Here is a 24,855-nt window from a genome sequence, read left to right as displayed (position 1 = left end):
GCTTGACAGGCATGAAAATTTCAGTCGAGAGGCCAAGCTGTGCCAAATCGTCTAAATGAGGCTTTAAAAAGGGACGCTGCGGTTAGCTTGGAATCCTAATGAAGCTGTCTTTTGTTATTGTGTGCAGCTTGGAGCAGAGTCTGTGGCACTAAAATGAGCATGTCATGCTTCACAAAGTCCAACAGAACTGAGAAAGAGGTCTGGCAATGTCCGACTGCTCACAAGAGGTGGTCGTCCTTGAACCACAGTCTGGATAATTTACATGCTATTGACTTACAAATCACTGTCCTGAGAAAGCATCAACAAGGTCCCTATGTTCACATTACAAGCAGCCCAAATACAATATTTTTTTATGTGATATTATTTAACCTGATTTTGTGTCTAAGATGTATGAACAAACCAATTTTTTTCACATAAGGTTTTTTCACTTGCATAATTGACACTAGAATTATATCACCTGCATCACAGAATTTCAGCAGTTCTCTTTCTCTCCGAGTTGGTGCTTATGAAAGTCCTCATTATGCATCAATGTACACACTGTCCAAAATACATCAACAATCACATACTCACTGAGAGCAAGATGTGTCAGTTGTGGTACAGCATTGCCTCTGTCAGTACTACCAGAGAAGGCTTTCCTCACAGTCCCCAAAAATGTCTACCTCAACCAACTCACTGCATTTTTTTTGTATCTTAACTTCTTTTCTATTGGAACGAAAGAAGTCAAAAATGTGGTCTGACAAAAAAAGGCAGAATTGACCTTTAAGGCTTGGAATGTAAATGTAACAAAAATTGTACTAGCACTACACTCACATACTCTCTGGGGTAGAGATTGGGGTGAGATGTTGTCAGGTATCTCACCTAATACAGATTATTCGATTACACACTTCTGTGTAGAATTGATGAGTATTATACTAGTAGTCCGAAAGGAACACAGTTTCTTTCTTGTTTCTTTAGCGTTTAAATTCGATTCCATATGTAAAAAAAAACATGACTATCATCATTATGTACACACTCAGTGGATAGTATATTTTGGATGGTAAACTGTGCATTCAGGGACTATGGAAATAACCAATCGTTGATCCCCACAAACTTTGGTTTATGAAAGGCTTTCATTCCATTCACCACTTAGCAAAATGTATCCTTGTGTAATTGATTTCACATGATACTGAGTAGATGTTTTTCTCTTGAACAACTTGTTGTAGTCCACCCTTAACATTTTGTTCTGGCACACGCTCCCTGCCTTTAGGCGGTCTGGAGAGTTTTGCCAGAGGTCAATAGAGGTGATGGCTGCAAAACACAGACTCAAGCATAGGCCATAATTAGAGCAGCAAGCACAGCCTGCCAAAACCAAAACCAAGGCCAAAGGTTTTCACATATAAGCTTGTGTCGAGCTCATGTTAACTGGATGCCCAGTTTGTTATCGACTGGTTTTGGTCTCAAGATTGAGACAGATGTCCACTGATTAAGTGGAAATTAAATGAATGAGCCAAGAAGCTTGTACTAATATTCATTTGAGATTTATTCAGGTCATTATTACACATGGCTTGAATTAAATATTGATCCTAAAATGCTGCACAAAGAACTGATATGGCAGTGCAAACAAAACAGTAGATAATAAACATGCTTTATACAAATCATTGCCATCTTGTTTTAGTGCCACATGAGAACATGAGGATTCCGATATGGTGCACCTGTGACCACCATTACCACATTCACAAATATTTGAAATATTAACAAATCTTGATATAAAAAGTCTTGGATAAAGAACACCCTTGCCATAAACATTCCAGTGCGTAAAACATGCAGCTTGACTTTAAAAGGGCTAAAGTTCGCATGGAGCGATCATTTCTTTTTTAAACAAGATGATGTTAGCATCGTCATGCGACAGATTTGGAAGAATAGCAACATATTGGCAGCTCGGTCAAATTATAATATAATCACTACACACTGAATTTTAGAGATTAAGACGTTTATCCTGCATTGTAGGATGAACTCCTTTTTTTCCAGCAAACTGTACATATTCAATATGACACATAACCATTTTCAAAATATTGCTAGTGCATGGATGAGAAACCAATAAAGTCTTAACATAGAGTAGTCATATTTAATTCAAACTTATTTATACTATACCGCTTTAAAGAATGGGATCATTTAAAATCCTGTCCTCTTGTCATCTACTGCTACTGTGTGCTTTTGTAAAGTTTCAAAATATACTCAAACATGAGAGTAGAGCTCAACATAAACAGCCATATCAATCTGTTATTTCCTCTACTTCTCTCACACATTCTTTCACTTAACTTGCATATGGTGCAAACAGAAGACAGCTGCTATAAATGCTGTCAGAAGGACTGCTTATTCTAAAACAATATTACTGTGTGTACAGGTTGAAATTTTTCTTGAACAATCTCAAGATGACAACTAAATTGCTTATGGGTTTATAGTGCATTAGAACACAGGTTTATGTGAGATAGTAAAATAGTCAGTTTCTAAACATGTTTTGCAAGATCAGACATTTTTCCTGAAAAAGATTACATGGTTTAAATGTCTTATTGAGAAACCTAGATGTGTCAAGGCATGTCTTATTCTCAGTCCAAAAGCAGTCAGCCGGTTTTCAGAGTTTGAGCATGAAAAAGACTTCACTGTTTTCCGGTTCTGGGGAGGATTGTGAGTGCTGGGATGCTCTGATGGAGGGCAATCCTACGGAGGTGAGGTGACTCAGTAGATCGAGGCTGGAGCAAGGATTTCGAGCCACGCAACATGCCCCCTCAGGGTTCCCCCGCTCCTCAATAGGACTAGTACTACTTCCATTGCTAATGCTACCTGTAAAGCTAACACTTGCAATTCTTCCTTGGTTCAGACCCTGGAGTCTCTGCTTTTCTTGGGCCTGCTTGGCTCTGTTTGCAATATAGCGCACCCTGCTCTGGCTCCTCGAGGATGTCCTTCGGACCAGGGTCTCATCCATGCCTTCCTCCAGGCACTCTCTTGGTCTGGCAAAATCGCTAGCGGTCAAGGGCTCCACATCAGTTAGTCTCCGCAGCTGTTCTGTCAGGTCCTTAGGGGAGTTGGATTTGTGCAGACTGCCCTTCCGTAGCCCCTCTCTGGTTGGCCTAGTGATAAAGCTGCGGCTGATGCTGCTGTACTTGCTGTCAAAGTTGCAGGAAATGTCATCTGACGTCAAATCGCCAAGGCTTTTGGACATGGAAGCTGACGTAGTGGGGGTTGTAGCTGAAGAGGAGGGCTTGTTTGTTGATGATTGCATGAGTCCTTGCATGTGGAGCCGGCTCCATGCGTGCTTCCTTTGGGTTAGTCTGCTGAGGGAGTCAGTGGATAGTTCTTGTGAGGTCTGCAGGGGCTGAGGGTGAAGTTCGTCTTTGCAACACTTAGTTTGCTGAAGATTGGGGTTGGACATGCTCTTGCTGACTGGCACGGCATCATAGGAGACCAATGCTGAGTGACGGCAGTTGACCCAGTGAGGGTCGCAGGAAGTGTTGGCTGTGGATGGGCTGGTGAGGCTCTTCCTGACCAGGTTAGGCAAGGACATGTCAATGACAGTGTCGCTGGAAGAGATGCTAGAGGAGGATGACATACTATTTCGGTGGCTTCCTGGCTCGAGCTTGACCCAAAGGTGATCATTCATGGTGGCATCTATGGAAACCTCTGGCACTGTGGATTGGCCTTGACAAGCTGAGGCCGCACTTTTACTTCCATTAGCCAACACAGCTGCAGCAGGGGCCACTGTTTTGTGCTTAGATGGCAATTGTACCGTATCATTTTTGCTTTCTTTCAGACTTCTCAAGGCTTCCATCTGCTTTTGTATATGCTCCATACATGGCTGGCTGCTGGTATTTGCTTGGGGGTTCTGACTGCACTGCGATAGGGCAATTTGCTCCATTGGGGTTGTTGGGTGGAGTGAAATGGTTCTCCTATGAATAGGGGCTTTCTTAGGGTCTCCCCTTACCTTGATGGTACTGTCCACAACTGCATCCAAATTAATGGGCAACAAGGAGGCTGCAGTAATTGCTGTGGATGGAGAGTGCAGTGATGCAAATGAGGAGTGTTGTGACGACTGTCTCGCTTCTGAGTTTGAGGCTGAGAGGATGGAACATTTGTTGCTAGTGTCTTCAGAGATTAGCACTGGAAGAGGGGGAGCTGTTCTCTGCACTGCGGTACAGTCTGTGGGATAAAAGAAAATAACTAATTATTTTATAAACAGAAATGGCTAAATGCTCACTGGACATCTTTGTTGGTTGTCCTGTGTACAAGTCCTAGTTTTATTTTCTGGGGAGAATTTGTTTTCATCTTAAAAGTAAGTCTGTTGAGATTAGTTGTAGGAATAACTACAGCTAAGATCCACATTTAATGCAACAATGTACCATCATTAATAATTGTCAATTACCTCTTTTAGACATGAAAGAGTCATGACTACGGTATTCCCTCATTTGCATGTTGGATAGACTTGTTATTATACAAACCATCACTGAAAACTGTTGCAGTCTTGCAGGATATTCCAGCAGTATTAATATATATCATATACATTTATATATTTGCCTCAAATGTGATCAATAAATAGATTCAGACCCTGACTGCTGTTGGCCAACATGATTAGTCACAAACATGCACACCAGTAGCCTACTCCATTGCACCTGTTTCACATTCATTTGCAGCAAAGCAGGTGAAATTGATTCACAAGCACTTGTGCTTCCTAAATGGACAGGTTATCCCTGAACTTTAACTGACTTGGTGTGCAGTGTATTTCATTTTCAACTCAGGCATTATTTGAGGATTGCTTTCTAGATATGTAATTTTTCTTTTTAATAAAAAATGTGGGTATATTCACAAGCACAATGCAAGATTTGGACTAATAGATGAGTGGTATCTTGTGTGCTTCCCAATGCAAGTAAGCGAGAATATGAGATGGGTGTCCTGGGGACTAGGTTACTCATATACAAGTAAATTGAAATTGAAAACATCATCAATTACATATGATCTAGTCATAGTTGTCTAAATACAATGAAATCCACAATCAAGTTCTTCATTAAACAAAATAATGAGGCAAAGAATAATGCCACAACTCCAATCTTTTGAATATTAACTGGCTCATGAGTTATATAAAGGGAACCATTTTGTATTGTAGCTCTCAGGCAAATCAGGAAGATCTCAGTTTGTACCAGCAGGACACAGTTTCCCATACTCCAGATCAACATTGGTGCAATTTACCAAAGTTGAATTCAGTGGAATTTCAACTGAAATGCTGTCCAAATAAATACTTGTAAATAATAAAACAACAATCCAACGGAATGTATACCACTCCCATGCTAATCAGTGTACAAAAAAGTGATGCAATGTAGTTTGGCCAAACAAAATCCATATCCATAGCTGCACACTGGTGTGAACAGACTGAACAAATGAGACAGTGCCGTTTCAGAGAAAGAATGAAAAAGGATTTATAATTTGAGTTTGAAACCCCTCACAGAAATGCTGTCACAGCAGTGACACATGGGTCTTAAGGGAAAAAGGCTGAATATGGCTGAAGTAAAGGTGAAGGTGCAAGTGCAAAGGACACAAGATGTTAAAAGTTGCATGCTTTCAGCTGTTTACCTGGCTCTGGTCATCCCTTCAATTCTGCACTAGGAACAGAGAGAGCATGCAAAAAAGGGATAGAAACGAGAAAGGATTTTTAGCACAACTGGAAAAGAAGGGGGGGGGGGACTGAGAAAAGGAAACTGCTTCTGACAGTGAGACCACCAAGACAAAAATGTAAGTAATCACAAAGCATTCCAAAAATGATGAGAACATCATGTTTGCTTTACACTGAAAGGAGGCTGAGGGGTTAAGTAACTTAGACAGCAGTTTATCATACGACAAGTGAAAGAAAACAATTTAACTTAAAACGAATGTGTTTAAAGAATTAGTACTTCACTTTGGAAACTAGAATTGAATTCTAACTTATTGTATTGTGTTTGTTATTGGGTGCACATGGGAATACAAGGTGTGTATTACATAAAGGTAAACAGAAGATTTGTGATGTGATGAGGCTAATAGGAGTTCCCTAATCTACAGTGGATACACAAAATATCTATACAAATTGTGGGTAGCTGGGAAAGCTGGGAATTAAGATAATTTCAGTCAGGTGTATTTACACTTTTACCTTGCAATGGAACACATAGTAGTTTCTTTTGCTTTAGTTTTTTTCAGGTGAAACAATAAAAAAAACTCAAACCTGCAGAAACACCTTTGTTTTCTCTGCGTGTGCCATTTAATGTTGCATGCCTAGATTTTGCTAAATCAACCCACCCTTTCTAAGCTCCATCAATTTGTGAGTGGAGTGGTTTAGAGGTTGTGAACAACCCTGTTCAGATCATTCCAAGTTGGTGAGCTCTCAATGGGCCATTCCAACAGTTACATCTGAAAGCATTGGTGGATATCTACTTTTGATCATTGTCTTGCTTTCCATCTTTAGTTGACAGAGAACTAAAGATGGAATGATTCTCTTTGAAGGCTGTGTCTGAAGAGGATGATTCCAAAAGCGCAATGCAACCAAAATGTTTGACAGCAAGTATGAGCTTTGATAAAGAGTTGTTACTCTGTGCTAAAGACAGTCCTAACAGACAGATACACTTACATGGATTGACCAGTTCCTTATAGAATCCAGCTCCTTTAATGTTGCTGTCGGCCTCCAAATACCAGTCAGTGTTTCAAAGTCTACTTAACTCTTCTGGTCTTTCAATCATCAGCTTCAGCATATTTGTTTAAGCCCCTTATTGACAAGGGCTATTCCATTGGGATCCAACCAAGAAAAAAGGATATCATAAATGAACAGTTGATCGTTGTTCATCACCTAAATTATTTTGGATACATTTGAACAGGTAGTCAAATTAGGGGTGGCAAATGTCTGACCCAAATTATCTTCATTTCAGGTTGTTTATCCATCTAGATAAATACAGATATATATGTATACAGGTGCAGCTCAATGAATTAGAATATCGTGGAAAAGTAAATTTATTTCTGTAATTCAATTCAAAAAGTGAAACTCACATGTATTATAGATTCAATACACACAAAATGAAATATTTCAAGCCTTTATTTGTTTAAATTTTGATGATAATGGCTTACAACTCATGAAAACCCGAAGTTCAGTATCCCAGAAAATTTGAATACTGTTAAAAAGTTCAATATTGTAGACTCACATTGTCCCACTCAATCAGCCAACTAACTCAAATAACCTGCAAAGGTTTCCTGAGCCTTTAAATTGTCTCTCAGTCTGGTTCAGTAGGCGACACAACATGGGGAAGACGACCATATTCTAATTTATTGAGCTGCACCTGTATAATATATATGTTTATCTATTTTACCTAAAAAGACCCACTACATCTACTACAGCACAGCACAGCACTATACAGTACTTGCTGTAGTCAACAGCTCCATCTTACCAGCAAAGAACATGGGGGATGTATTGCGCAGCTCTTCCATTTTCTGGGCAAACAGGGTGTTCATCTCACGCTGCAGGGTCCCTACAGCCATCTTTTGATTGTCAAGTATGAAAAGTGGAGGTAGCACAGGAGGCAGCTCTAAGCTGCTCAAACTGACAAGGCTGTCAGAGCTGCCAGAATCACTGAGTAAATGACCTTCATTTCCTTTATCATGTACAAACAGAATGGGGGCCGGTTTAAGACTGGATGCTGGCTTAACAGTGTTTGAAAAGCGCCTTTGTGGAACAGTGCAGGACTGCACTTTTCTCTCCAATGCATCAGGCTTAGCATGGGTGTGCAGGGCTCCCAGAGTTTGTCTGGCTTTAGACCAGGAGACATGTCTGATGACAGCCTCTGGTGAGTATATATGGGGAAGAGGCTGCCTGGGGTCTGGCTGAGTAGCTAGGAGCTGGGGCTTGGGCTTTGGCTGAACTTGCCAACCCATTGACGACTGGTTCCTTTGCTCCTGTCCCTCCCTGTCTGGCAACTTTGACTTGCCTCCCTGCACTTCCTCAACCTGACCCTTCCTTTCAGTCTGTGGACTTTCGCTGAAGCCAGCTACACATGTGATGCAGTTGGAAGACATCCCCACCTTACCTGAGCTGTTAAGCGTAACACGCGCAAACAACCCAGGCTTCATGTCCAGTGGATCTTGTAATCTCGGCCGACTTGCTCGTTTCAGAGGCTCGCTCATTGGATGACGAATGGTAAAATCTGGGCTCTTACCTTTGCCCTCCCCATGGTGAAAAGCCCCATTGGTGTCAGAACGATCCCAAGGACCTTTGGCTTGGTGGGATGCGGGTGACTCCCTGTTGCGGTGTTGTGGTGGAGTTGGTAGGTGAGAGGAGGGGGCAGTGTCCTTAGACACTTGCTCCTCACTACCGCCCTCTGAGCTGTAGTCTTTGGTGTCGATGGCGATTTCTGGGAAGCCCTTTTTGATTTTAGGCTGGCCCTTGGTAGGTGCACTGGCTGTGCGGCGCAGGAGATGGGCACCAAATGGGTGCTTACGGCCGTGCTGTGCAGCAGCATGGCTGTCGAGGGAAGCCTGCTTTGGGTTTCTGTGAAACAGCCCTTTTATGCCGCTGGCCACCTTGGTCTGAACAAAACAAAACAAAACACATCTGTCAAAACACATACAAAGAAAGAACGCCTGAAATAAGTCATATAGAGATCATACAGGATTATTATTTACCTAAAGAGGGTGATCACAAGGCAGGTCTCACTGGTCTGATGCCAGCATTACCACAATCATATATGAACAGTTTTTGTACAATGAACATGCTTGTAAAGCAATGACCAAAAACTCAGTTTAGATCAATTACACAGACTTACCCAAGAGATGTCATGTAATAACATGCAGATAATCACAGCACACACTACTGGCTTTGAATTCCATCTGGATTCAAAGACTAGTTTGAAGATTAGTTGATATAACAATCTTTAGTTTAGTTTAGTTGTACTAATGTATATGGTAAGAATAGAATCATGCTTGGAGACTAATTGTTACACTGATGAGAGGCACAGACAAACAACACTGAAGTATGATAGAGGAACAATCTAAATATTTGAGAATACTTCTTGTGAACTATGCGTCATAGAGAGGCAACGAGTAAGAGCTGGCATTGACAATGTTAAATCATTATCCTCACTGGTCTGTTATTGGGACCCCACAGGCTGTGAATATTTACTATGCTATTATTATTATGCTCTTAGCTGTTGGTTTTGGAAGGAAATGCACTTAAGATTTCTTGTGACCTGAAGCTCTTTTATCTACCTATGTTGATATGCACTTATTGGAAGTCGCTTTGGATAAAAGCGTCTGCTAAATGAACGTTATGTATTAGGTAAAGAAGTGTGAGGATCAAAGGTCACACTGACTTAGACCATTTACAAAAGACAGGACAATAAAGAAAGAAGCCATGAGACAATGTCACAGTGAGCTGAATATTGTTGAATACATTCTGTTCTTCTAGGACATGGGTGGGGAACCTCCGGCCCGCAAGCGGGTCCGGCGATCGGCAGATTGCTCCACACCAGAAGTGCAACAGCAGCAGTTTTCTGCATTATGTCACACAGTGTTGAATTACCCTTAAAAGGAACAATCTGACATTGTGGGCACTGCCAAAACTAGATGAGAGGTTTGATATCATTTTTCTGTGTCCCATATCAGGTCATGTCAGGTACATGTTTAATAGCGCAAAGACTGAAATCACACTGTAAATTCCGCCAACATTTTAGAAGGTGTCTTTGCTATAAAACACAAAACCAGCCCTTATTAATCACAACGTTGACACACTCCGTATATTCTGACCGTTTGTCACAAGAGTTACTGCAAAAATGTGAGAATATACATGGATGGAATTAATAGGGATATACAAGACATGTTGCTTTGTCAGGTAAGGGAAAGCATGCGGTGGCTTACTCTGACTTAATGCCTGTAATCAATTGCATAATGTTGGTCAGTTATGCCGATCTATATTCAGTTTGGGCTCATGTTTTTAAAAATGCGATTACTGAAAAAAAGCATGTGAGTTTTACTGGTATAAACTGAGTCCAAGTGCATTCTCACTGATCATCCAGTATTGTACTGCTTTGAAGAACAGTCCTACTGTCTATGTACTTTGTTTTGTTTCCGTAGTGAAGAAAGACAGAAAAGAAAATAGATGCAAAGTGATGAAAAGGAGCATAATGCTGAAAAAAGAAACAGCAGTTCTACATGCTATTGAGATTTTACAGTATATCCCTGCAGTGCAGCATAGGGGGGAAACTCAAGCATCCTGACTCTCCTCTATGCTGCTCTTCTATTGTGCATATTAGTGACACTGGATCTACTCTTGGGATCAATGAAGATGCAGCAAGGTCAAGCCTTCATAACTCATGTGAAGCATGAGTTGGCCTTTTATTGCAGTCAGCTGCGGGGAGGAGGGGGTGTCGGTGGTGGCGTCACTTAGTGACAGGTGGAGAAAAAGAGTGGAGCGTGTAGCTCATGCAAAATGTCGATTGGGTCTCACTACACCTGGGTTTTGAGAGGCAGCTTCATGGCTCCTAACAATTTTCTGCCTCTAAATGCAGCATTTGGAAAAAGAGGGGTCCACTGAAATCACAAACAGAGGAAGAAAGCCATAATCAGAGAAGGATAAAAGACAGAAAAGATAGAGGAGGTGGGCGATGAAAGAAAGAACAAGAGGAGGACAGACAACAATAACAGAGTAAGAGGAGGTTCAAAGACAAGACAATGTGACAAACAGTGGTCATTTACAGCATGGCTGGAGACATTATTATGCACTGAAATAAAAATGTCACAGTGTGTTAACAGCAGAATTGAACTATTTATGATAGAATATGTCAATGAAATAATAATGTACTTGCTGCGAAGGCTGCTGTCTTGTTCGCTGTAATGAGCTAATATATCTTTGTCTGTCACGTCGATTTGGCCAACCCCTGGTGTTAACATGTTGCATCTCAGTCCGAAAAGCCTTAATACTGATAAGAGTGGAAAAATGGAGGCTTGTTTGGTGACTTTCACCTGCTCATTAATTGATAGAGCAAAGTGCTGCTGCCAGTGTTGCCCCTCTCTCACTGGGTTTGTTTGGACCACCTGCATTTAAGATTGTGTCTGTGAAGTATGAAACATACTCTCTTCCATTTGTCCTCATTTCCCTTTTGAGAAGGGTCAGTACAGAGTCATTGTCTGTAAAGACCAGGAACAGGAGCCCACTAAACAAAACATTGCTTTGAAGGATCACAGTTTGACCGTTGTTGTTCATTCAAGGGCAAGGCACACACACAGTCATAAGTGATAAATGATCTCATCAATGTCTTGATGTTTTTCTTCATTTTCTTTTTTAAGACTTGTTTGTTTCCAGGAAAATGTTCTATTTTATATATTAATGCTCAACAATCCAGGCATGAAATTCTATTGTTAAGTATAAAATGTGTAGTGTTGGTGTGTTGGCAGATCTTTGATAGGCTGTATTGGTAATACTTGGTTGTCTGCCTCAGCACTACCTACCTTACCAGTGATGTCGTTCACAGCTACATGAACAAAGATGGAAGCCTCCTCCATACCTTCCAAATACACGTGACGATAACCTACACACACACACACACACACACACACACGCAAATAAATAATACAGGCCTGTGGGACTGGGGAGACAAAAGAAAGGCTCAAAGGGATGGGGATGAGAAAATGCTAGTATATCAAATATTGAATATTAAAATGCATCTCAGACACAGTTCTCTTGCTCTTACTCTTGATTACATGAATTTCCTTGTGTATGGAAATGTGAAAATGTCCGCATAAGCTTAGTGAAAAGATATTCACATCACATGATTATGACCTCAGGAGATGAGGGGCGTATCAATCAGTTTCTGAAATGCTTAAAGCATTAAGTATCTAAATACTCCAAGTTCTCTTACCTGGTATCATGCTGTTGAAGGCAATGGTACGTTGACCAATAAAGTCCTGACCAATAGGGTCATGGTCCCACACTAGGAAACGGACGAGCGTCAACTCAGGCATATGCACAGTGAACACCAGAGTCTCCTCCCACATTGGGTTGAACCCTAAACAACAATCGCAGGGAAGGATGGAGGGAAGTGATGGGGAGAAGGAGTGGCAGGGGAGAACAGAGTGGAGGGAGAAAAGAAGAAAATAAATTGAAAGAAGAAATAAGGAGTGAGAGTGTGAATGTGTTAGCCACATATAGAGGACGGTGAAGATGGAGAAAGAAAGAGTATTAGAGACGGAAAGCAGAGAAGAGAGAGAGAGTGTGAGCTCAACAGTCATGAATTATTTGGTGTGTGTGCCTGACAGAGAGGTGATGCCTGTGCACATTCCCCGGTTTGTGACCTTATCAATTACAGATCACAAACCATACAGACACACATCTAAAATGCAATAAAACACATCTACACACACAAGTAGAGAGATTCATAAATCAATGAATGCTTTACTCACCACATAAATGATCTAATCACATGTAAAAGAGAAACCACAACAAACCACAATAATCGCTGTCCAGGAGAGGGGTCTAGAAAATGTTTTGAAATGTTCTCTTGGAAGGTCAACATGGTACTGGGGGGGTGTGGGGGTGCTCAGTATATTTAGTGTCAATTCTGATACTTTCATGCGGAAATTTAACTTAAGGGAGGTTTGTATATTAAACAGCATCCCTACAGTTGTACCTACACCTGAATTAACCTGAATAAAACTCTAGAATATACACTATGTCCAATATCACCCCGATCTAACCAAGGAAAGAGGATCTGCAGGATCAAATTAAACCCTCCATCAACTCACCATTATCATCCACCACTCTGGTCTGCTCTTTGCAGCAGTCTACTGGGAGGCCGATTATCTCCACCTCAACAAAAGGATCAATGATCTGACAGAGAGATAGAACAAACCAGTGAACTCACTCATCTATTATCCATCTGTCCATATATCTTTCATGGTTTATCTGGGTCCAAAGGCATCCTGATTAGATGTCCAAACTACCTCCGCTTGCCTCTTTTAATATGAAGGAGCAGTGGTTCTATCTCCTCCAAATGCCTTCTAAAACTCACCACCCTGTCCATGAGGGTGAGTCTCAATACTCTGTAGAGCCCATTTATATTGATGACTTCATTCTCATTGAGATGATGTCCACATTACTCAGCACTCCCCAATTATTCTGATGTGACATTGCAAGAGCTGTCGCTCTAGTGTGTCTTAAAATTCTAATCAGATGCACCACAGGTGTAAAAAACACCCTCCTATATTTATTAAAAACCCTGCGTTAAAACTGTAAAAAATAAATACAGATTAAAAGCCAGATTCAAGATTAATTCATCTGATTAAGATTTCTGCATAGCCAGGAACCTCATTTTTTTCAAATGCTAAAACATTTTTGGTCCAAGAAAAAAAGCTGTCAAAAAATATTTCAAGGAGGTAAGATGTTCAGTTCGTCATCACAACATAGCTCAATGGATCCTCATGTAGCAAAGATGTAGGTGTGATTACATGTATACTACCTCTCCCCTGTCCCCAAGCATGGAATCTTTAGGTTTGGGCAGCTGTTGTCCACTGATGATCTTCAGCACCAATTGTTTCTTCATCTGTTCTGGTAGCAGGTCCTCCATGTTGGGGTTGAAGGTGCCTAAAGTGGACACAAATCTAGTCAAGCCAAGGTCATTTGTATCAGCAGATAAAAGCTTTCTAAGAAGACGTGGAAAACACCGTAAATCAAACCCTTAACATGGATGGACAAAAAGGAGGAAATTTCAGGAAAGGCAATTGAAAGAAGTCCCCTCTCTCCAAAAGACCAAGAGAAACACAGGAGTTGGATTAGACAATTAACAAAAGGACAAAATTGTTTTTGAAACAAAACATAAAACAGTAAGACATAACAGGGATTGAATCGAGTCCAGATCCAGTAAGTCTTAAGGAACTGTTGTCTTAAACGGACATATACTCCAATTGTTATTTTTGTTCATACCTAAAAATAATGTAATAAAACAAAATTTAGGCAACTGCTTAGACAAGAGGAGATAATTACTACCTTTACACTGCGGGCATGTGTCCTGTATTCCTAGACTCAAACATGACCTCAAACAGAATTGATTACTGGCCAATTGCTATTCAGGAAGGCTACAAAGCTATTCCTGGTTAAGTGAGACTTGCATCTCTACTAAGCCGTTTTGGAGGTACATCTACCGGGCGGCAGCTTTTGGTGAGTTTTACCCTAGGCAAGGAAACCAGTAATCTTTTCTTCCCATTCATTTCATAAACCAAGTGCTACAGTGACACTAAAAAATCAGGGCTTTCTGGCTTAGGGTTGAAAACCTGCACTGTTACTGCGTTTTTTTTAGCTTAATTCTGACAAAATGCCTCAATACTTTCTAACGCATTCAATGGTTGTAAAATGTTTCCCAACATTCAAGACACCCATTTGCGTAAATTCATTTGCCAGTTTGAGCTTTAACAATGCAAATGCACAAGCACAGGCCATCAAACCAGGTTGGGAGATTAAAACAATTACTGTCTGTGATCAGAAAAGTATCTCCATCACATTACCCCACTAGTCACACAAACATTCCATTTCCATTTGTCAGGGCTGACCTTCACACATGCAGGCAGGCTTGAGGATGTAGCCACAGTTACCATTGCTGTAGAACTTGGCTCTGTTCAGTTGGAGCACACGGCCCTCTGACTGGTAGTTGAGTGCAACTGAAAGCAAAGCAATGCAAGTCAGGTTATTGTCACTAGAAGTTAAATCATTCTCTATATAAGGAGTTGATCAATAGATATAGTAGAAGATTGAAAGAATTGTATAAAACAGTTGTTCATTTTAAGCCCTGACAACAATACCAGTAGTAGCAGTCGTTTACATGTTAAACATTAGATCATTTTAAACAGTATTCATGAAAGTGGACCTCATACCCAGCTGGCAGCCAGCATTCCAAAAGGGCTGTGGGTTGAAGTTGGAGGAGTCCACACGGTAAGAGGAGGGATAGATTCGGGAAAGCTGTCTCTGGTTAAACTGGAGGAAGGCGGCAGACTTCTGCTGCATAACCTGGTGGGCTTTGGTCTCACTCAGGGATGACACCTGCCAGCTGCAATTGGCTGAAAACACAAAGACACCTTGACACCTCAACTCTTACTGACACTGACACCCTCACTAGACCCCTGCATTTCTATAATTGATATTTTTCACATAATTTCATTAAAATGTTATCACATGGGATATAACTTTAAGAATTACGAAAAATGCTGACATCCATTTTCCTATCAGCTCAATAAGCTGTTGTATCCATATACCTAGCTACCTACCTACCAAACGCTCTCTAAATAGCAGAACCACTTTTTTATTTGGCACTCTGTGGTTGAGGGCGTGGTTTAGGGGAATGTATTTACTTGCAATCATTTTGGAGCAGCACGTTCCTGGTCACACACATTCTTGTGACCGGGAAGGACTTCACAGGTCAAACAAGTAGAATCTACACTCGCAAGATGGACCAAATAGGAGTATATCTGTAAATTCTCCACTATCACTTTAACTCAGATGAGTTGTGTCTTACTGCTGCCTTCTGATGTGTAAAGGTCACTTTACAGAGGAATTTTGACCTATTTCTGTACTACCAAGTGAAATACGTATTTGGGTAGTGAAATATTTGGATACTTTCAACATTAGCTGGACAAGACAACTGGTTTCCAAGGGAATTTCAGAGGAAATGGAGAAGCCCACCTTGTGCCTCAATATCATACAGGCCCACAGAGCAGGTGTATTTGACCAGGTCAGACAGAGCTCTGGATAGCTTCATGGTCTTCTTCTTTCTATAAATTCAACAAAGTTCATTATTAATTAATGATTCATGACAGGAGAAGCAAGGGGGGAGGAGGGTCAGGGGGGTCAGCAGGGTTAGGGGTAATGTATAAGGCTTGAGTGACGGGATGCTCGAGCACTGCTCAAGTTTTCTTTATTAAAGGCACGTATATATGTGTGTGTGTGTGTGTGTGTGTGTGTGTGTGTGTGTGTGTCTTACATACTTGCTGTGGTGTAAGGGGGCACGTGAGGCACTGCTGGTGTTCTCTTGGTCTGTATCCGTGTCTTCAAAGCTTGAGGTTTTCTTTAGCTTGGTTATCTTTTTCTAAGGTAAAAATGAATTACATATTACTTGATAATAGCAGAGACTATAGGTGATGGAGGTGCTTTTGGAGAGGATTCCGGAGATGATTTGTGACAGTAGCATTAACCAGCAAAAGTATAATTGGTGCTCTTGAAACTTTATTGTAGAACCTGTATTCCTGCTAAGATTCAAAAGCAGAAGGTGAAATTTGTGATGACATTACAAGATAGAAAACAATAATCTGCACTATATACATCACTGGTTCCAGTGATCAATATCAATATTTTCCCTCTACCAAGTTTATGTTTTCCTTTGGTTGGTTTATTTGATACGTTAAGTTCAAAGGTAATCAAAACATTTAAATGAAAAAAAAACAGGAATCAAGATCCCATCATAGACTATCAATAGCTGCAATGTGGATTGGATCTGGGAACACAGCAAACACAACAAAATAACTAAAGAATCAATAAAGCAATGGAGGAGAAATGAAAGGTCCAACCTTGCGTTTAGAGAAGCTTCCTATGATGGAACGACCTGTACGTTTGTTGCTGCTGGGGTTTGCCTCGTCTGCGGTGTCAGTCCCATCTTCACCCTTGCCCTAAAACACAAGATACAAAGTTGCGTCATGGAAACGTTACCTTCAACATTAATAATAATGTATATAATCCCCAGTACTTAAGTGCAGAACCAAGTTGGTTTCTTTTTACTTCCTTTGCAAATATAGCCTAGTCGAAGCAACTACTTGAGGTTGGGAATACACAAGACAAAGTGGCAGGACGTATTGGAAGCTCATCTAGTGTCATTTTTCAGGCTTGGTATCAGGCTTAGACCAGACAGTGAGGAAGTCTCTGAATGCACAAAGCGGGAGAGCCAGAGACCACCCGGACTCCAACTACTCAGAAACTGTATTTTCAGAACAATTGTTTTTGGGATACTGGGCTGTCTGACTAATGGGCTTTCAGTCCAATGAGACCTTCACATTCTGACTCAAACCAGCATGAGGCAGACAGTGTTCTGATCTGAGCCAAATTGCCCACCTGATACTACTGCAGTAAATGCGAAACAATAACACTCAAAATTGGGTTATTTACCAGTACAAGAGCTGGTAACCGGTAGTAGGTAGTGGGTTACACACCTGCCGTACACACTGTAGTGGGTGTAACCGGTAGATTTAAAGTTTCAAATCTACCGGTTACACCCACTGTATGTATTTCACTGGCCTTGTTAGCATTTGCATTGAAAGAGGCCTAAGTACAATACTTCATTTACATGTCAGGAATATTATTCATAAAAACACACAATCAAACAAAAATGAAGACCAGTTTAGTTTAATGGCAAATGTTGTTCCGGTGCACACATTCTTGAGGTGCTATGGCTCTTTCTCAAATGTCAACCCCTGGGACTCTTGGTAGCGCCTGGATTCAGCAGCATTTTGTGCCGCCTCTTTTGGAATGGGCATGAGAATTTAGGTTTCATCTGCTGATTTGACATATCCAGAAGTGGAATTATGGCGGGAAACTGACGCCATGAAGGGGCAGTATAGAGAATGAAATATACAGCGCTAAACTATGCTGATACTTCCGCCAAATCTGCACCCCAAACCAGCGCTAAAGGCTTAGTTAATCGGGCCCTAAGACCTTTACCTGGCATCCAGCCTTATCTGGGGTCTTCCCAGTTGAAGGTAGGGCAGCAATGGTAAAGTTGTCTGGGTCCTCTCTGTCTCTGATTTTGGACTCCTTCAGCAGGTTGTCCAGCTTCTTCTTGGCCACATTCTCCACTTGTTTTCTATTGGGTGAGGTCTAGATGAGAGGGCAGTGGAAGACAGAACTTTATACAGGGGTAAAAGGGAACAATTCCACTCAGAATGGCACCCAATACGATGTGCATTGTCAAAACATTATTAAGGTCATTATGACATTTTACATGCACGATTCACACCTGAAGATCAGTTTGAATATTTCTTTAGACAAACCAGTATGCCTCATTCACTAGTCAGCTCTTGAATGAACAGCTGAGAAAACAGGTCATTGTTTCATTAGCCATTAAGTCATTAGCCAGTAAATCTTGACAGTTAAAGTCCCAAGTGAAGTCCCGAATCAAGAAATGCAAGTCACAAGTTCAGACTGACGAGTCCAAAGCAAGCCCTACACTGAAGACACTGAGGACCACATTAGGACTTAAAAGTCAATTTCAAATTTGACGCCAGGGTAACTTTAATTTTGTCAGTTTACACAAATCATGGATACTTTTTGAAAACATTGTATAATTACTTTCATATAAAATTGTGACACGTGGACAAATGAGCTTTGCATTGAGTTTTTTCTTCAAAGTAAATGTTAAGAGATCCTTATTATCTTTTTAGCCTTTTTGATTAAATACAATGGAAAGCTTTACCTACATGAAAATGTTGAGTGAATGAGAAGCCCCACAAAAGTGAACATACAAACTAAAACTTACAATAACCTTAACCGGGTTTTGTTGTTGCAGACAAATTGGTTAGAAAAATGGATCAGTCTTTCATGTTGAACTCTTTCTTGACCCATATGAAATGCATTCATTGTTTGAACTGTAAGCATAAATGAAACTTCAAAAATAGATTTTCTAGCCTGAAGGAAAAAAACATGGTTTCATGAAGAGCAAATATGAGGCAATGATAATCTGTTACATAATGCATAACCTCCACATTATCATGTGACAGATGGAACACATAGTAACATAAGCAATTCCAGGCGGGGGGGAAGATGATATGGAACACATGACAAAAATGGATGATATGGATAGTTCCCTTGATGAGAGGCAATGCGCCACCTAAAATAATATACTCATGCTCACTTAAGCCACATGGTGTCAGACTATATCCATGGAAACCAACTGTATTGAACTGCATTGTAGTGTTGTTTCCAATCTTTTATCCCCTCATGTATGTTAAGAAAGACAAACAAAACTTCTCAGTCTTGAAATATTGTTGTGCTGTTGTATTTGTACTTGTGCAGTATTTTGACTGCACAGGTGTCCCTAATCACTAGGATTGTTATGCATATGTAGCCAATATAGAATTATTTTGGAATTTAACACGAATTAAAGTGGAATGTGATGAAGTCAGCCAGTCAATTTAATCTGCAGTCTTTTATGTATGTGTTAACGTGACAACTCGCTCTTTCCTGTAGTTTTCTTACGTGAAACCTGTATCTCATCCTGCGGCAAAAAGCCCAGACCTATTTCCGGTCACTATAGTGGCTTTCACAGGCTTCGCTGCTTAATGTCTTAATAGTTAAATAAATGTAAAGGAAGATACCCAGCAACCTTTATATGTTGACTCTAGTTGGGAAATGGGGTCATAATGTAAATTAGGGGATTGTTATCTGGGAATTCATTCATTTTTGCTTTTGTTTGCTGTTTGAAGTTACAGTAGGGTTGCCAACAGTCCCGAACGTCCCATATTTTGTGCTTAACAATTTGATGGAACTATGGGACAAGCGAATTACGCACAAAATACGGGATGGTGGTACAAGTGAGGTCCCCTACGGCATAGGGAACCTCCCTTGTCACGCATGTTGACTGCGTGAAGGCACCTATTCCTGATAAAAGTTTGAGCAATCAATGTCCTCCGTTTACAACTGTAAACCATTACATTAAGGTAAAATGGCTGATAAAATGACTGAAAAATTCTTTCAGTCTGTATTGATTGATTCAACATTGTAGCCTGTTCTCAGGGTTTATCAATAACAAGTGTCTTAGCCCTAGCCTTTCAAAACCCCCTTGAGGTTGAAGGTGGGAAATAGATTCAGAATAATTGCTATTCAACACCCACCATGTAAATGATGAAGACTGGATGTTTTTTATTTATCTTAGCACAGGCAGGATTGTGGAGAATGAAAAAGGACATGAGTGAAGATAACAGAGATATACAGTACCTTCCACTTTGAAAAAGTAAGCCATTGATGAGAAGAGTAGGGGACAGAGAGAAAATGAAAGAAAATGAGATAAAACACCCACAGAAAGGAAGAGACAGAGGAAGAGAGGAGAAACAAGAGAAAAAGCACAGGCACCAATACAGGAGATATGCGTTAAAGACAAAGCATCACAAGGACAAGACAGTGGAAAGGGGATCCTATAGATACTAATCACCACCTTTTAACTGAGTTGTACCCCATCAGGGACAGCAGAACACATGTACAGATTGAGTCTGATCTGCTAATGAAATGTTTACCTGTAACCCCAGTGGCAATAACAGTGCAGAAAAACGACAAGGGTAAGTACATACATCTCCGTTCATGAGCTTGCAATCGTCCTCCATCTCGTCAGCACTGTCCTCATCTGACACCTCCCCTTCCTCTGCATTCTCGTCAATATTAGGAGGGAGCTTTTTGCCCTGGAAAGGAAGGTGTGAGAAGGGCTGTACATTATTATCACAATTCATTTATGAAATTAATTTGTTGGTGAATAAACAAATGTTTGATTCAGGGTTTATTTATCAAAGACTGCATTGAGAGAAGAGATAACAGAACAGACTGTAAATAAGAAGTGAACAACAAACAGAAACTTGCTTGCTACTTCAAAAATGGATTCTGAACAAGTGTATTTTTTACAATATTTTTGATGAGGTCTAACAAGTGAGCGTATATTTCCAGTGGTTAGCCATCATTTTCAATCACACTGCCAAGGAGTTGAGTCCTGTAGCAATACTGTTGGCATGATAATGGCCTGACATTTGCACTTGCATTGTTCACACTCAAAGCCAAAGTGTTCCACACCATACCATGTTAATGTGGTTCCTAAGAGTGTTTTAAAATGATATTAGTACCATCAGTTACACACTGAGTGCTAAACGATACGGATTGTAGTATCTCTGTAGCACTGTAGTAATGAAGCCCCTCATGATCCAGGCGCCTTGAGACCCATAACACTGCATAGGTTCTACCCCTACCAGCTGTACCCACACCCAATATGTTAGTTTAGATCACCACATGTGAAATACGCATCTCAAACAAACCTAACATTAATGGTTTAAAATACAATTTATGCCAGTACTGCTTGTCAAAACAGGTGGGCTGAATCAGCTTAATGATTTAACAATGGCAATAAAGCATTTGTGGAAAATGCTTGTTCAGAAAAGTAGGGGGACATGATCATGTGCTGTTATGGGTTCTAGACCAATTAAAGCTCTGCTACACTCAATTAATAACTGCAGTGTTAATTCCCACTAAACAGAAAAAAGTATCTTCTTTCCCCCTTGTCCTTCCTTGGAATGCTGCTGTGAAAGGTGAGCTGACATCTTAGCCATAGAACAAATACTTCTCATGAAGAAAGTGGTGAATTGTATGATCAAAACTCGGCTTCTAAGTGCTTTACAGTTCCGTACACCCACATTTACCTTAACAAGGATCTTGCCCTTGAGCATTTCAGGCGAGGGCAGGTGGTCCGACCCGTCGACTTTGATGCTAGACACATCCAGCTTGTCCCCCAGGATTTCAATCAGATACTGGGCCATCTTCTTTTGCTGAGGAACGCTGCAGTGGTTCTCTATGGACAGGATGGCTGGGTAGCTGTGGGAGAAAAGACAATGACACAAATTTCAGAAACCATTCTCTAACCCTAACCCTATATAACCCGCCTTTAAATGAGCATATATTGATGTTATTGTGGTTCATTGACAATCTGAGACATAATGGTGATCATAATTCAAGGTTGGTGCTGGGCCTGGAGACTTTTAAGGGTTAATCCAGAATTGAATGCTTTTATGATAGTTAAATCCATAGGCACATGAAAAATACAGCAACAGGTTGGGAACTGCATGCTGAGCTGAGGTCTGTTGGCTTCCAGATACATGATTCAAACAAGTCAACACGTGGAGGTGTGCTCAGCGGACTACAACACAGCGGTGGCACCATTTTGGCACCATTTTCATTGATTTTACTATTTCAATTTGCATTAAAAATAAAAAGGAAAGTGTCAGTTGTATCAAAAATAGAATAAAGAATGGTGGATGCCAACAAATTATTTAATTTCAACTTGAATTGTGAATTTCAATTTATTTGAATCTATAAAGATTATTTTATACAGTCTTTATGTCTAGCTTGCAAAGTTGCAAAATTAATGCAGATGCTTCATAGTCTATGTAATAGAAGATTCCATCATCTCATACTCATTCCATGAGTACTTTTTCATGGTAAGTCATCTTCTTTGTTGTTAAATGTAGCCATTCACCCTGTTTGCTTTGTGTTGTCAATTATACAGGAAATATGTCATCTAAAATTATGTCAAACTACAAACAGGAGTGCAGACGTCCAGACAGAATTTCTTGATCATTTTATGCTGAGACGGGGGCTAAAAATAGTGGTTTTCTCTCTTCAAGATACCATGCATGTTGACGGAATTATCACCTTCTAATGTGGCTTTTGTGACGAGAAAGCTGCCTGGACAATGTGGGTATATTTTAATTTCTCTCTGTCTTGATAGGCGTGTGCTTGCTGTTTTGTCTCTGTAGCTCAGGGGTCTGGAACCTATGGCTTGCGAGTCATGTATGGCTCTTTCGATGACCGCATATGGCTCGTGATGGCGAGATGTTGAAGCATTCCATCCAATTGCTCGACACATGCGCTGGAGCATCACGCTGCTTAATTTGCTCTACTGTGCCATCAAGGGGACAATAAATGTAAAACAGGCAGTGATTATATTGGCTGAATCAGTCACGGTGTGCGGCAGGTTTTAGAGGCTTCGGACGTCACCACATACATCACCAACACACGCATCGATACTCGCTTTGCAAAAATCTTCCTGGATTACTCGATAAACGCTTCGAAGCCTCGACACGAAAGGAGCTCGCAGACAGTTCTGAGCTGACATTGTTGAACACGCATGAATGACTCATATATGGTTTTACAGCTTCATGGTTTTGCAATGAAAAGTATTACCAATCAGTTGTTGACTGTTATAGGAGCATGCAGCATATTTTAAATCCATTAACAAAGTGAAAGAGACAATGCAGAGATTGAGGGGTCTGCGTCCAAACATACTCATTTTTGATGAAAGCATATTTGTTGATGGTCTCAATAACATCTTTGAAGAGAATCTTGGAGGTGAGGGTGTAACCATGGTGCACGATGGGTTCCCCATCCTGTCCGTCCCAACAGTCCACTGAGGACAGCAAAGAAAGGGAGGGACAAATGAGCAGTCTGATCATCAACATCATCAACATAATCATCAACTGTGACGATACAACATATAGTGTTTGTTGTGATTAGGTTTTATCAATTAAGTTTTATCAGTTAAGTTAAATCATTACGTTACATACATATTGGCATGTGACTATGTTTCAATCGGTTTAGAGTCTATCAATTAGAGCAGAGGTGGGGATGTTGATGTTTGATGTTGCGCGTTTCGAAATTTGTGGAGCGATATGCCGGTCGCGGGCCGGATCGCGGGCCGAATAGCGGCTGGGCGGGCCGAATAGCGGGCGGGTTGGCTGAATAGCGGGCGGGCGGGCCGAATAGCAACCGGGCGGGCTGGATCGCCGGATCCGCTCGCAGGCCGGACCAAACAGCCAACATTAAGATGGCATGTTAATGTTTATTATCAAAGGTGGTGCAAGCCTTAACCTATTAAATTTTGCAGAATTGCAGAATTGAAACTTGATTTACGATATGTAGGTTAAAAGTCCCCACATAACTTTAGTACAGAGCTAAATTTCAGTCAAATTTAGTTAAGTATTTTGTTATTGTACATGTATATTTACTGGCAGCCTTGATGCTTGAAGTTGGTCTTAACTCCAACTGTCAGTGAGAGATACATATTCTGCTTATTTCTAAGGTTTGTCGTTGTCCATGTGCTTGTTCCCCATTGCATGCCTAACCTGTTTGTTATATTAAAATTCTTGCTGCATCTATTCATGCATATCCTTACTGACCTTCCACACAGCGGCAGCCAGCCTGCAAAACCCAAGCATACATGTCCACTCTGGACTGTGACATCAGCTGGTCACCCATAAGGTAGGTGTTGTGTGAGGAAGCAATGAAGTAGTTGCAAAGTGGCCGTCTCATGTCCTGGTTCACATTATAGTGCTCTGGGTTAAAGATGTCCCCTGCTGGGCTGCGCATGTAATTGGTGAAACCTGAAAGATGACAACATTTTTTTTTTTGCAATGGTCTCTTGTTTATTTAAACTCTGCACTCTTTTCTTAAGAAGACCTTGGCCAGTAATACTGCAGGTGTGCAACAGGGCTTCAGTAAATCTATAGTATACAGTTCATATTTTGTTCAGCTACTTACAGTCGAGACTGCAAAACACACTGCTCGCATATTGTGTAAATTTGACCAGTCGAAACTACTGCTGCACAAAAATGTTTCATTGCTCTGTAATCACTAGGTTTTTTTCATAAAAGAAATAAGCAAATTTACCAAAATATCAATTACCAGCTTTGACATATGAATGCATTAGCTTTCACTTGGTTCATACCTTACAACAATGGTGGCAATAATAAAAACACCAGTGCAGTAATTAACATAAGGACGGCTGTAAGATTAAACTTCCCTGTGCTAATGTTATTACCTATGATTTTTTATTAGTTATATCCCATTGTATAATCCCCCAATAAATACTCAAACTGATGTGATTCTTAGAGGTGTGAACTTACCATCAATACCCAGAACTCCTTGCTTTTGGTTCTCAGAGCATGGCTCGAATTTGTTGATAATCTCGAGGCAGTGGTCTTTGGTCACCTTTGTCATCTATGAAGTAGCAATAAAAATGGTATGAAATTAGCCACATCTTGTTC

The 24,855-nt window shown here is 40.6% G+C and overlaps 1 protein-coding gene across 1 annotated transcript in view; it reads right to left on the bottom strand.

Moving 5' to 3' along the window:
- Window positions 1-1,531: 1,531 nt before the first annotated feature.
- The window catches only part of plch2a (phospholipase C, eta 2a), a 76,658-nt gene continuing 53,334 nt past the window's right edge, over window positions 1,532-24,855 (bottom strand). The window contains exons 7-23 of the mRNA XM_076167220.1: window positions 24,715-24,808; window positions 23,989-24,192; window positions 23,099-23,219; window positions 21,457-21,628; window positions 20,347-20,454; window positions 17,726-17,881; window positions 16,582-16,680; window positions 16,003-16,103; window positions 15,701-15,789; window positions 14,896-15,078; window positions 14,575-14,682; window positions 13,488-13,612; window positions 12,775-12,859; window positions 11,892-12,038; window positions 11,482-11,561; window positions 8,196-8,565; window positions 1,532-4,173 (exon numbers count right to left, since the gene is read on the bottom strand). Coding sequence (XP_076023335.1) covers window positions 2,612-4,173; window positions 8,196-8,565; window positions 11,482-11,561; window positions 11,892-12,038; window positions 12,775-12,859; window positions 13,488-13,612; window positions 14,575-14,682; window positions 14,896-15,078; window positions 15,701-15,789; window positions 16,003-16,103; window positions 16,582-16,680; window positions 17,726-17,881; window positions 20,347-20,454; window positions 21,457-21,628; window positions 23,099-23,219; window positions 23,989-24,192; window positions 24,715-24,808 — 3,804 coding nt within the window. The 3' untranslated portion in view covers window positions 1,532-2,611. The remainder of the gene's footprint in view (window positions 4,174-8,195; window positions 8,566-11,481; window positions 11,562-11,891; window positions 12,039-12,774; window positions 12,860-13,487; window positions 13,613-14,574; window positions 14,683-14,895; window positions 15,079-15,700; window positions 15,790-16,002; window positions 16,104-16,581; window positions 16,681-17,725; window positions 17,882-20,346; window positions 20,455-21,456; window positions 21,629-23,098; window positions 23,220-23,988; window positions 24,193-24,714; window positions 24,809-24,855) is intronic.

Source organism: Genypterus blacodes, unplaced genomic scaffold (assembly GCF_046128005.1).
Source record: "Genypterus blacodes isolate CSIRO-AG114 ecotype Tasmania unplaced genomic scaffold, CSIRO-AGI_Gbla_v1 ptg000156l_1, whole genome shotgun sequence".
NCBI lineage: Eukaryota > Metazoa > Chordata > Actinopteri > Ophidiiformes > Ophidiidae > Genypterus > Genypterus blacodes.
The sequence above is the reverse complement of the archived record's forward strand: the minus strand, read 5'-3'. Positions and strand labels throughout refer to the sequence as shown.